This window comes from Bufo bufo, chromosome 9 (genome assembly GCF_905171765.1).
Source record: "Bufo bufo chromosome 9, aBufBuf1.1, whole genome shotgun sequence".
NCBI classification, from domain to species: Eukaryota; Metazoa; Chordata; class Amphibia; order Anura; family Bufonidae; genus Bufo; species Bufo bufo.
This window is the reverse complement of record NC_053397.1, coordinates 210,123,379-210,137,727: the sequence shown is the minus strand read 5'-3', so window position 1 is coordinate 210,137,727 and position 14,349 is coordinate 210,123,379. Positions and strand designations below refer to the sequence as shown.

The window sequence follows — 14,349 nt, the reverse complement described above, 5'->3', positions numbered from 1 at the left end:
ACACAGCACACCTTTTGGTTAAAAATATTTTTTTTCTTATTTTCCTCCCCAAAAACCTAGGTGCGTCTTATGGGCCGGTGAGTCTTATAGGGCGAAAAATACGGTACATATAAATTATAATAAGTACAAATATAATAACATATAAACAATTTGTAATATAGAAAAGGAAACAAAAAATAATGTACCTAAACAAAAAAAAATAAAGAAATAAAGAAAACAACGGAAACTTTCAAAAACATAAATTAAATAAAATGTAAAAATAAATTAATTATTAAAAAAAGGAAATAAACTTTTGCCAATTTTGCTCTAAAGCCGTACACAATATTTTTCTAAGCTATTGCCGATATGGTATTTACTGGCCTTTTACAAATAAAGTACAGGTTATAGATGCTCTGCTTCAACTAAGTTACAAAACATAGCAAAACATGTACAAGTTTTATATTACAATAATGAAAGACAAACAAAAGAAAACATTTAAAAAAGATATTTGTCACATTATAATTTCCTTGCATTATATTATGTTGTATTCTATTATTAGTTAACCCAAAATCGAAAAATGCAATAAAAAACTCTGTGCTGTTCTGAAAGGGATAAGTAAGACACTGTACATACAATGTGGAAAGAAAGTAGCTTTCCAACTTTACAAAAAAGTGACATCAAACTTCAAGACTTATAGTAGAAAACGGGCTAAGTTGAAGGCCTTCGTGATATGAGGAGGCAGGTACAAGGTGATAAACAATGCCCAATTCTAAATTTCTTACCTATGAGATAGAGCAGTTTCATTTGAGGTGGTCGATCAGGACTCCAGCGTTGAGACAGTTGACACAAGTGGCTCTGGAGCTCTCGGCCCTGTGACGCAGTCAATTTCCTCTTCAGATTTTCCTGTTTCTTTGTTTGCTCAGGAATTCTACTTCCTACACTTTCATCAGCTCTGTAAGGAGTTCACTTATAAACCTTGTATAACTTACAGAACTTCTACAGAAGTGGCTCCCGTTTGGCTACTGCAACTTCGCTTTAGAGTCAAAAAGTTTTTCTTCATTTTTTCATTTTCTTGTTGATGTTTTTATTTTTAATAATCTCTTAATGGCAAAAGATTTCATAGTTCCAGGGAGGAGGCAGGATTGATGATGTCACTCCTTTGTCCTAAAGATCTTGAGAAAGATTTACTTAGAATACCGAAACTGTTGTGTCTATGACAGGACGGAAAACATTGCTCGGAGAGCCATTAACGCTTCCTGGAACATGACGGAGGCGAACAAATTGTACTCTTGGATGGTGGGGAATCTCCTGATATTAGAGGTTGATTTCCGTATGTCGTAGCTTTCACATCTCGTTCCAGGTTATATGATATGTGGAAAGGATTTTTTGATTAAATCTGTTTTTATGTACATCATTCATGTCACCTCAGCAGTCAATCACTCCTGTGACGCATATGATTTCTGAGGTAAGTAATTGGCAGCAGCGGTCATGTTAATGATGCATGTGATGTCATCGCTTCAGAATCACAGGGGACTGGCAGAGCAGCGGTGCTGAAATGGCAGTGGAATTAAAAGGACATGTTCTATCTCTTTGTGGAACACACATAGGCATACGGAAAGCAAAAGGATCATTCATGTGCTTTCTGCATCCGTATGTCCGTTCTGCAAAAAGAATATTTGTTTGCAAAATGTGGGCCATGGACCCGGGTCAGCAAAAAAATAAAATAAAAAATACAGCACATGGACCACATCTGTATTTTGAGGATTCAAAGTTTGCGGAGCGCAAAACGGACATGTCATGTCTTAGAGAGGACTCTTCAGGGTCCCAGACTTCAGCCGAAAACTCAACCTGCTCTTTGTAGAGTCATACATTTACAATATCAATGGTTTAAGGCTCAGGACTATCTGCCATTTATGCCGTGTGGTCCATCATAATTAATTTTGAAATTGATCAGACATGGGACTATTTTTGTCTCATTCCAGAGTAACAGGATTTATGGACCAGTGGGTGCTGGATCAATTGGGTATTATGGGGGCCATAAAATTGTTAACTTATCCTCAAGATAGGTAATCAATATCCGATTGGTAGGGTTGTTACTCCCTGCACCCTTGCCGATCAGCTTTTGGAAGGGGCCTCCAGAAAGCACTGTGTCCTTTTCTTTGGGGCGACGACCTCACCTCCATCGGTCACCTAGCCTTTCTGCAGCTCATTTCCATTCAAGTGAATGGCACTGAGCTGCAATACCAAACACAGCCGCTATACATTGTACGGCGCTGTAGAAAGGTGTGGACTGCCAATGAGGGGAGGCGATTGCCTTGGGCGGCACCAAGTGGGGGGCAGCGGAAAGACCTTGGGCAATGAGTGCATTCATCTCTGCATATTCAACTGTATCGTTATATTAACCAGTATGCTTTGTAGCACTATATGTAATGTTTTCCAAGTATACCTTTAACAGTAAGGCTGGGGGGGAAGGGGTTAGGTGGAGAATTTGGCATGGGGGATGGGGGTGTCATTTCAGTTTTCGCCTCAGGCAGCAGAAAGGCTAGATGCACCCCTGGCTGGAGACCTATCTAACAGATAATCAATGGGGTTTCTGGTAGTCGAACCCCACCGATCAGGCATTGATGACCTATCCTCAGGGTAGGTCATCAATTTTTAAGTCCCAGAAAACCCCTTTAATGGCATTTTACTGTACATATATTTAGATATTAGAAATTACCCTACAGCCCTTTATGACATCTTCCAAGTAACTTTATTTTTTTTCCCTTTTACTGTGATTTTTTTTTCTGTTGGTTTTATTAATAAAGTTGTCCCTTGTCTTCTATTTTATTATTTGAACATTTTGAAGCTCGACAGAGATCTTCTTGTTAAAACTTCCTCACGGCTGAAGCTGCAGAGGGAGCAGATAGCATGAAAGACCCAACTGTTATCACAAGTGATAGCATGAAAGAGACAACACCAGATACATTACTGACACCCTCAGAGGGATCCGCATGAATACACGCAACTTTATTCAGAACCATGCCGTTAAATATAACCCGTGCATAAAAGACCTACCCATAGAGACATTCCCAGATGTGGCGGACATGATGATGGATTTCCAACGATCTCTAATCTAATACTGCCTCTAATCTATTCGTGAGATGTCTCGCAAGGTGACAGGCGCTCTCGTGTTTGTTGCACTTTATCTCTTTAATGGAGAATGTTACATTTTGTCAAGTTGTTAAAGGGATATTCCAATTTTAGGAACAAAAAAAGTTCTAATATCCGTTTTTGCATTAATTTCTTCGTTTTGTTTGAACATCCAAGCCTTATTTTAATCCTGCACATCTTGCACACGACTGTGGTTTTGAGTGCCAATCTTAGGGAGAAAAAAACACCATGTGGGAGAGCATGCAATACTACAGTATCGCCAATAATTATACAGTACCCGTGTTATTGAACACATCATATATCACTGCAAGATACTGTTTATTGTTAGGCCTCTTTCACACGGGCGTCATGTTTTTGGCCCGGATAAGATGCGGGTGCGTAACGGAAAAATGCGTGATTTTTTGCGCGAGTGCAATACATTGTAATGCGTTTTGCACGTGCGTGAGAAAAATCGCCATGTTTGGTATCGGGGTTGTGTAGATTGTATTCTTTTCCCTTATAACCATAGCATTCTTAATACAGAATGCATAGTACAATAGGGCTGGAGGGGTTAAAAAAAATATATTTTTAACTCACCTTAATCCACTTGTTCGCGCAGCCCGGCTTCTCTTCTGTCTTCTTCTTTAAGGAATAGGACCTTTGATGACGTCACTGCGCTTATCACATGGTACATCACATGATCTTTTACCATGGTGATGGATCATGTGACGGACCATGTGATGATAGCAGTGACGTCACCACAGGTCCTTTTCCTGTGCGCAGCAAAGATGAAGACAGAAGAGATGCCGGGCTGAGCGAACAAGTGGATTAAGGTGAGTTTAATTATTATTATTATTTTTAACCCCTCCAGCCCTATTGTACTATGCATTCTGTATTAAGAATGCTATTGTTTTCCCTTATAACCATGTTGTAAGGAAAAATAATAATGATCGGGTCTCCATCCCGATCGTCTCCTAGCAACCGTGCGTGAAAATCGCACCGCATCCGCACTTGCTTGCGATTTTCACGCAGCCCTTTTCACTTCTATGGGGCCTGCGTTGCGTGGAAAACGCACAAAGAGGAGCATGCTGCAATTTTCACGCAAACGCACAAGTGATGCGTGAAAATCACCGCTCATCTGCACAGCCCCATAGAATTGAATGGGTCCGGATTCAGTGCGGGTGCACCCGACTTACATTTAGATTGGCGTTGGATGCACCCAAGCTCTGTAGAGACCAGCGCCTCTTTATAACACACTAGTCTTGATAAATAAGTAAAATAGTGTTTTAACACCAACTGACTCCAATAAGGCACGAATTTTGTTTTTTAGACACACTTGTTAATACCGTTAACCCATTGTGTTTACCCATTGCTGTGCATGTCAGTGTCTCTCTGACATTATTTGCTGTTGCTCTCATTGCAATGTAGAGCTTAAAAGAAAGGGGAGAAGAGGAACTGCAGACAGATGAGTGTATCTGATACAAACTGGGCACTGGCTCCAACCACTGGGGTTGTCTTCTCCTAGGTCGAACAATCAAGTTATCCACCTTTTGGATCAAAAACCTGAACCTGTGGCCTCAAAGGGTTGTCCACTTTAGACCACTATCTTTTCTGTTAGGCTAGGTTCCTATCACTGTTTAGTTTTCCGAAGAACTTTTTCTCTTATCTAAAATAATGGATCTCAGATGGAAATGGCTGAAATGGATGTCAAATAAGCACAATGGATGGTCAAAAGAAAGGATCAGTTTTATTTTTTTTGTTTTTCTGTTCTTCTGATGCATCAGAAGAAAGTAAAACTAAATGGTGATATGAACCTACCCTAAGAAGTGTTCTTTGATGGTAAGTTGATCATCTTGCCGCTGGAACCCACCCTGCGATCAAATGCAATGAATAAGCTCAGGATAAACTTGACCAACCAATGTCAGGCAGTTGATGATAAAGCAAGTAGTTTTGCCTCTCTATAATAATTTCTTAGTCAGAGAACACATAAAATAAGTACAATTTCGGGCACCAATACATAGGAAAGAACCAATCTATGACAAGTGCAGAGACAAGCAATCAGAGAAATTAGGTGAAGTATGACATAAAAATATTAAACTTGCGGTTATTCAGAAAAAAAGGCCTAGGGGTAATCTAATAACAATGTACAAATATATCAATGGACATTACAGAAATCTTTCCAATGATCTTTGTATACTTAGGTCTGTAACTATCCCAAAGAGACACTCCCACCTTTACGTAAGAGAAGACTTCCATATCATCTCAGTTGGAGATTCTTTACTTTAACAGCAGTAATACTTTAAATTCTAGATGCTGTTCTTGAAAGAAATAATATTACGAGTACTACTTTAAATCTTGCCAACTATAAATGGACTACCATATGTTACTATCAATTTGGAGTGTGAGAGCAAATATTTAATTTCCCTGTAGCGCCACCACAGTTCACATCAAAATCAATTGGCAATTCATGTAATGATGGACCTGCTGGTTCCTCCAAAGTAAGATATGACTATTGTATCCTCTTTTAGCTCTGGCTAACAGATGAGGGTCATAAACAGCCCTTTCCCTTCCAGTACCCCAGACTCTCCTAATACAGTATGTGGGCTTTATAAGCCAGATAAACCTTTTAAAATTAAAAGTGTCAATCTACCTTGTGACTAGGGAGGCTCAACATGTATCACTCTTACAAAAGAGAAAGAAATTCATTCTTATGGGAGCTGTCACTATGGCGTTTCTCACATTTTTAATACTTCATTGGAAAGCACAAGAATTATAAAATGTGGATGTTACAATATTTCTTCCTGACAATCATTCAACAGTTTTGCTTTATTTGTGTTTAGACAATGTGAAGTGACATAACAGCGAAAAAGAGGTAACGTATATGAGGTTTCACAAAGGGGTTGGAAATTCAGAAGCTGAAATCAAAGTCACAACAATGTTCTACAAACCAATCCAACACATTGAGGTGCTCTGCTATCTCGAAAAAGTACCTTTTGGTGTCAAAATCTCATTAAAGAAACACTCCAACCAATACATGCACAATGTGCTATGTTTAGCGTAGAGTCTTAGGGGTGATGTATGACACAGGAATCTGTCCTTATCGCTATTTGAAGCCTTGTTTCATGCTCCACCTCTGCAAGCCCTGCACTAGGCTTAACACAGTGCCTGGGTTTTGCCCAGTCTCTGTCTTGCTGCAATCGTTCTGGAAGGAGGAATATTTTCACTATTTGAAACTAATTGATGAAATGGATGTCCATTCAAAGTGATTGCCGCTTGTTTTAATTGGACCAATTTCAAACAGAGGGCTATTGGCTCTTATCTGCTTGGATTATCATTTTGCATGAACTCTGTCAGTGCTGACTTTCTGCTCAAACTATTATATAGCATGTGCTATGCCAGCCCTGACTTCCTGCTTGATCTAGTCTGAATTCTTTCTTCTGATTTTGCTGATAAAAAAGTGCTTTTACCTCATCTACCTCATACATCATATATTACCCCTTAACTTCAAACCAGAGGCGCTGAACTTCATTTGTGGCAACCCAGACAATCCACTAAGTAGGCCTCATGCCTGGAGGGTATATCATCTTTGCCCAGGGCAAGGGCATATACATGATAGAAGAAGACAATGTGACTAGTACGGAGCCCTTGGAGAGGAGCTAATTTATTCTGGTTGGCTTCATTACCAGTGCTATAGGGTGGTGAGAACCTATACAGATCTTTCCTGTACTGAAGAACTGCAATAATAGCAAATGGGTGGGGAATCTCTCAAACAAGGTATAAGGGGGAAACACCAGACCCTTATTTCCCAGGGGGCAACACTCAGAAAAAACAACAACATCTAAGCCATTGAAAACTTAAGAGAGGGCCTCAAAGCAGGAGGGTCCCCACTCTTGAAAGGGCCTCAAGCAGGGTCCCCACTCTTCCATGTATAACGCTGACACAGGTATATGGGTAGCATCCAGACTTAGCTATATAATTCCTAATTTTTTGCTCTCCTATTTATTCAAGAAGAGGCGGAAGCCTCATTTTTCCATAAGATATACAATGTGAGAGCCACATGTAAGTAATACATCTTGCGCAGTCATGCCATGGGGTATCCGGTGGGTGTTTGAACAGTTTTTTATAATTGTTGAAAGTCTATATTTTATTTTGCAATATAAAAGAATAAAATGAACCAAACCCTCATATATATCCCCAGCTCTCATACACCCAACTGCAGGGTGCCTGAGCCTACTAGAAGAAGCTGTAAATATCTTTTACAATGTACTTTTCCATTGTCATTTGGATTTAAGTTCCAATCCTTGTTATGATTTCATTTCATAGTTCACTTTTATTATTTTGGCATTTCTAGAAAGAAATTGTGAGTGGTGTCTGGGATGCGGATTCCTCGTTATAAATGTCAACGTCTGAGTTCAGACAATGGTAATAATGCACTTGAAGAAAAAAAGTCATTTCTGCAAACTAAAGTTAAAGACTATAAGTAGTTTTTAAAGTATACTTTGTTGCAATGTCAATTTCTAAAGATTGTCCTAGCATTAACAAAGTTTTTTGGTAAAATATATGACTACAGCTCTATCTGTAAAAGGTATCTGAGGAAGCTACAGATGTGTCCACCCTTACCTTTTCGCACATTTTGATGGCTACTCCAATTTTATATGATACAAATTTGATAACTTTTCCCATCACGTTAGCAAAACCCTCGACAGGCTGCAACTTACATCACAACAACTGGGTGGCTACTTGTAGACACACCTCTCCTGGTGTTCCTCCTATCTCTCTGGTCGCTCTTTCAGTGTTTCATTCGCTGGCTCCACTTCCTTACCTCTCCCCCTCGCTGTTGGAGTTCCTCAGGGTTCAGTCCCAGGCCCTCTCCTCTTCTCCCTGTACACAGCACCAATTGGACAGACCATCAGCAGATTTGGTTTCCAGTATCATCTCTATGCTGATGACACACAACTATATACTTCATCCCCTGACCTGCTGTATTACAGAACACCAGTGACTGTCTTTCTGCCGTCTCTGACATTATGTCCTCTCTCTATCTGAAACTAAATCTTTCAAAAACGGAACTTCTTGTGTTCTCTCCATATACTAACCTACCTAAACCTGATGTCTGCCTCTCGGTGTGCAACACTGTCATCACTCCTAGGCAGCACGCCCGCTGTCTTGGGGTGACTTTTGACACCCTATATTCAATCTCTCTCCCGCTCATGTCGCCTGCACCTCAAAAATATCTCTAGTATCTGCCCCTTTCTCACTATGGAAACAACAAAAACTCTCATTGTTGCCCTGATCCACTCCCGCCTTGATTACTGCAACTCACTATTAATTGGCCTCCCCCTCATCAGACTCTCCTCTCTCCAATCTATTCTGAATACAGCTGCTAGGGTCACCTATCTGTCCAACCGCTACTCTGATGCCTCCGCCCTGTGTCAGTCATTGCACTGGCTGCCCATACACTTAAGAATCCAATTCAAAATGCTCGTCCTCACCCACAAAACCCTCCACAGTGCTGCACCACCCTACATCTCTTCCCTCATCTCTGTCTACCACCCTACCCGTGCTCGCCATTCAGCTAATGACTTAAGACTGACTTCCACAAAAATCCGAACCTCTCTCTCCCGGCTCCAAGATTTCTCCAGAGCTGCACCGCTTCTCTGGATCGCCCTACCCTAAGAAATCAGGCTTAATCACAACATGTACAGTTTTAAGCGTTCGCTAAAAACACATCTTTTCAGGGTGGCCGATCACCTCCCTTGATCTAACCTCCCATAGCCCATTTATCATTCCCTAAAGCTGAGCCTCCACTGCACCCAGAAGCACTTCGTATATTGGCTGCTGACCGGCTCATGTGGTTTTATATCTGCTCCCCGATTCTCCCAAGATGGCTGGACTATCGTACATAACAAGCACTTCTATCTTTTGTGTCACCCCTATATCCTCATAGATTGTTGCGAGCAGGGCCCTCATTCCTCTTGTTGTAATAATCGACTTGTCTGTTGCTATGTTATTTATGACTGTTTGTACATGAACCCCTGAATTGTAAGGCGCTGCGGAATATGTACGTGCTATATAAATAAAGATTATTAATAAAGATTATTATAAACAACTCCCAACATTTCCCAAAGCTAGTTATCTTGTGCCGTTCATCTTGGGATATGTCATGCCAAGAGGAAATGCAAAGAAGGATACATTTACATATATATAATACAGAGGGTGGTATTCTTGGGCAATGAAAATAAGGGTGGCCATACTGGAAAAGACTCATCTGGATCCAGGAGAAGGCACAGAATTACCACCTTAAGGTCTGTAGATAGGAGAAGATGGGGAAGGAACAGATCTTAGGCAACAAGCTAAAGGGAACCACAGGCAACAATGACTCAAAAGGGGCTTAAGGCATTCCCAATGCTGCCCAAACCTAACGTGAAATAGAGTACTGGAATTAAAAATTGTCCTTTGTCTTATGTTTAAAGGACAAGATGGGACCTTCTGGTCCTAAAGCACCTTTACACACTTTTCAAATGAAGAGCTGAGAGCCATGGTCGATCATATTAGTAGGAACTTCACTGTATGTCTGTGGGACTGGCGGACTCAAACTTATAGACATTAACTGCAGCATCGTCCATGGTCGACCACCACTTCATTTAAACTATCCTTCACTAAGGTCGTGTAGTGAAGAGGAATTTGGGATTTGGTGTCTAGTGATTGGTGGGGGTCACAATGGTGGGCCCAACAGTTAGAGATCAGCAAATCAATTCCCACAAATTCAATCCGAATTTCAGGATAAATTCGATTAGTCTCAAAGCCGAATTTCCTCGTTGTAACGGAACGCATTGCACCCCGACCGGGTACCTCCGTTGATAGAAGCTCCTAGTGCTTCCAGAGGACTCCAAGCACTCCACTTGACACCGTCAGCACTGCAGACCCCACAAACCGCTCCTAAATGCAGAGACAGGAACCAGGAACAAGCTTTTACAAGAGCTTATACTCAGGGTAGTATTGTGATATAGCAATCCCCAAGAGTGTAGTTATCCCATTCCCCAAACATGAGCCAAAACTTCATGAAGGTATAAAAACAGGAACTCTCTATTTTAACACACAAGCATTTTATACACATCTTCCAACAAGGTTACCACCCACAGGGTTTTGTAAAAACAGCCAATAACCACGTACAATACACTCAGACACTCCCACACAAAATCCTCCCCTCTGCCCGTGATAGAATTACCTCACACTGGGTTGATGTAATCATCACAGGCAGGCGAATACACAATATCCTCTGTCCTGGAGACAACCGAGAAGTAATTCAATTATCTCTCAGGACAAAGGACATCGCCAGTACACACAGAGAGACAATGGAACAGACCTCCCTACTCAACGTATACAATGTCCCACCCTTTTCAATACACATAGACATTTAACATCCCAAAATGGCACGAATTAGACCAGGGTTCAAGTTAGTCCAAGTCCTTTGTGAACAAATGAGGCCTGGCTGTTGAGAGGGCCCATAATCCTGGGGCAAGAGGCTAGCAGCCAGGCCCCTCCAAAACCCAGTGGCGAGGTTGGTTTCGCCACACTCGTGCTTCGTTTTAGCAAATCGATTTAACCTGAAATAGTGCCGCAGGCTACGTGGCTGCACGATATGTATGAGAGTGTGCAGCGCTATTTGTTTGTCTGTTATGTTTTGTTTCTAAATACCACTCTGCGCTTCTGATGACTAAGTTGCATAATACTGCAACTAAGAAACGCGTCGAGCAGAATAGGGTCAGATACCTTTAGTGATGTAGAAACTAATATCCTAATGATAGGAATCAAAACTACATTGTAGCCAGCCTGTATGAGTAGGTGCACCTAGGGTAGCAGTTCAGGGCTCAGTGATAGCATCTAACCCTGCTAATTTGTAGTCTGCTGGGGCACTGTGTGTAGTTACATATACGGTCGCTAAATATACACCCCACTGCCCTGCAGACACACAATTTGCTCCCTGTGTGTGTACACAGTCCTAGTATCTGGTCTGAGTACATGACACAATTCTCAGACCTAGTGCTATTGTGATCTAGGATGGCTCATAGTTTTATTATCTATGTACAAGAGGCGAATTGACAACATTTTAATTCCATAATAAAAGTTATATTCTATCAACAGTCATTGACAACATTTTAATTTCATAATAAAAGTTATATTCTATCAACAGTCATTTCAATAGTTAAACAATGATTTCTATGTATTCCCCATTTGTGTTTCTATAATAGCTATTCTCTTAAGAGGGTAGGAATCATCATATACCTATAATCATACATATACACTCACCTAAAGAATTATTAGGAACACCTGTTCTATTTCTCATTAATGCAATTATCTAGTCAACCAATCACATGGCAGTTGCTTCAATGCATTTAGGGGGGTGGTCCTGGTCAAGACAATCTCCTGAACTCCAAACTGAATGTCAGAATGGGAAAGAAAGGTGATTTAAGCAATTTTGAGCGTGGCATGGTTGTTGGTGCCAGACGGGCCGGTCTGAGTATTTCACAATCTGCTCAGTTACTGGGATTTTCACGCACAACCATTTCTAGGGTTTACAAAGAATGGTGTGAAAAGGGAAAAACATCCAGTATGCGGCAGTCCTGTGGGCAAAAATGCCTTGTGGATGCTAGAGGTCAGAGGAGAATGGGCCGACTGATTCAAGCTGATAGAAGAGCAACGTTGACTGAAATAACCACTCGTTACAACCGAGGTATGCAGCAAAGCATTTGTGAAGCCACAACACGCACAACCTTGAGGCGGATGGGCTACAACAGCAGAAGACCCCACCGGGTACCACTCATCTCCACTACAAATTGGAAAAAGAGGCTACAATTTGCACGAGCTCACCAAAATTGGACTGTTGAAGACTGGAAAAATGTTGCCTGGTCTGATGAGTCTCCATTTCTGTTGAGACATTCAAATGGTAGAGTCCGAATTTGGCGTAAACAGAATGAGAACATGTATCCATCCTCTGATGGCTACTTCCAGCAGGATAATGCACCATGTCACAAAGCTCGAATCATTTCAAATTGGTTTCTTGAACATGACAATGAGTTCACTGTACTAAAATGTCCCCCACAGTCACCAGATCTCAACCCAATAGAGCATCTTTGGGATGTGGTGGAACGGGAGCTTCGTGTCCTGGATGTGCATCCATCAACTGCAAGATGCTATCCTATCAATATGGGCCAACATTTCTAAAGAATGCTATCAGCACCTTGTGGAATCAATGCCACGTAGAATTAAGGCAGTTCTGAAGGCAAAAGGGGGTCCAACACCGTATTAGTATGGTGTTCCTAATAATTCTTTAGGTGAGTGTATATCCGGTGGACTACTTCAACAGCAGCAATTGTGCCTTTTCAGTTAATCAGGTAGTGTGTCCATGTAGGCACTGTGTGTCATGATTAGGGTAGATACATTAAGTAGAGCAATAGTATACAGGGCACTGAGAGAGGAGCGAGAAGGAGTTAGTTAAATGACAGCCACAGGTAGCGTTGGTATGGGTAATAAATAGTGATGAGCGGCAGGGGCAATATTCTAATTCGCGATATTTCGCGAATATTTGGGCAAATATTCGTCATATATTCGAGAATTCGTGAATTCATGATCTCCAGGCACTATTTTCTTGAAGGCGAAAATTTGCATAAAATTTGCATAAAATATTCACATAAAAATTCGCATGAACTGGTATTTAAAAAAAAATCTAATATTCGTGATTACGAATATATTTAGCGATATTCTAAATATTCGCGAATTCTCGAAATGCCGATATTCGCGATTCAAATTCGCAATTCGAATATTCCTGATCAACACTAGTAATAAATTATAGGTGCATTGGTGGTCAGTGGATAAATACTTTATGGTGGTGTGCAGGATGGTGTGAGCGCGCCATTGCCCTGTTAGGGTTTAAGGAGGAGCGGTGGTTTGTCGTGCTGCGCGGGACGTCTGACGTCACCGCGAGTGGGCGCAAGCTCATTGGTATTCTGCGGCACAGTAAGGGAACGCTAGGTGTAAATCTTAGTAGTGAGGAACAGATTGCCCTTAATACCCTCCAATCAGACAAATCAATCACTATCAAACCGGCTGACAAAGGGGGCGCAATAGTGATAATGGATACCACAGCCTATATCCAAGAAATTCAAAGGCAACTGTCGGATACAACCACCTATGAACAGGTCCAACACAGTCCTATTGTAGAGGGAAATCAGGTAAGCGTATGTATATGGATATATATATGTATCTGCCCCTTCATTGATATGTGTATGTATGTATGTATATGGGCCCCCTTATATGGCCAATAGGGATATATATTCCCTGTATGGCCGTGTATATACACTGCGTGCAGAATTATTAGGCAAATTAATATTTTGACCACATCATCCTCTTTATGCATGTTGTCTTACTCCAAGCTGTATAGGCTCGAAAGCCTACTACCAATTAAGCATATTAGGTGATGTGCATCTCTGTAATGAGAAGGGGTGTGGTCTAATGACATCAACACCCTATATTAGGTGTGCATAATTATTAGGCAACTTCCTTTCCTTTGGCAAAATGGGTCAAAAGAAGGACTTGACAGGCTCAGAAAAGTCAAAATTAGTGAGATATCTTGCAGAGGGATGCAGCACTCTTAAAATTGCAAAGCTTCTGAAGCGTGATCATCGAACAATCAAGCGTTTCATTCAAAATAGTCAACAGGGTCGCAAGAAGCGTGTGGAAAAACCAAGGCGCAAAATAACTGCCCATGAACTGAGAAAAGTCAAGCGTGCAGCTGCCAAGATGCCACTTGCCACCAGTTTGGCCATATTTCAGAGCTGCAACATCACTGGAGTGCCCAAAAGCACAAGGTGTGCAATACTCAGAGACATGGCCAAGGTAAGAAAGGCTGAAAGACGACCACCACTGAACAAGACACACAAGCTGAAACGTCAAGACTGATTTTTCTAAGGTTTTATGGACTGATGAAATGAGAGTGAGTCTTGATGGGCCAGATGGATGGGCCCGTGGCTGGATTGGTAAAGGGCAGAGAGCTCCAGTCCGACTCAGACGCCAGCAAGGTGGAGGTGGAGTACTGGTTTGGGCTGGTATCATCAAAGATGAGCTTGTGGGGCCTTTTCGGGTTGAGGATGGAGTCAAGCTCAACTCCCAGTCCTACTGCCAGTTTCTGGAAGACACCTTCTTCAAGCAGTGGTACTGGAAGAAGTCTGCATCCTTCAA

The 14,349-nt window shown here is 41.4% G+C and overlaps 1 protein-coding gene across 1 annotated transcript in view; it reads right to left on the bottom strand.

Annotated features, from left to right (window-relative positions):
- Positions 1 to 1,045, bottom strand: part of ADGRL4 (adhesion G protein-coupled receptor L4) — a 156,428-nt gene extending 155,383 nt beyond the window's left edge. Inside the window, exon 1 of the mRNA XM_040407683.1 lies at positions 762 to 1,045. Coding sequence (XP_040263617.1) covers positions 762 to 783 — 22 coding nt within the window. The 5' untranslated portion in view covers positions 784 to 1,045. The remainder of the gene's footprint in view (positions 1 to 761) is intronic.
- Positions 1,046 to 14,349: the final 13,304 nt, after the last annotated feature.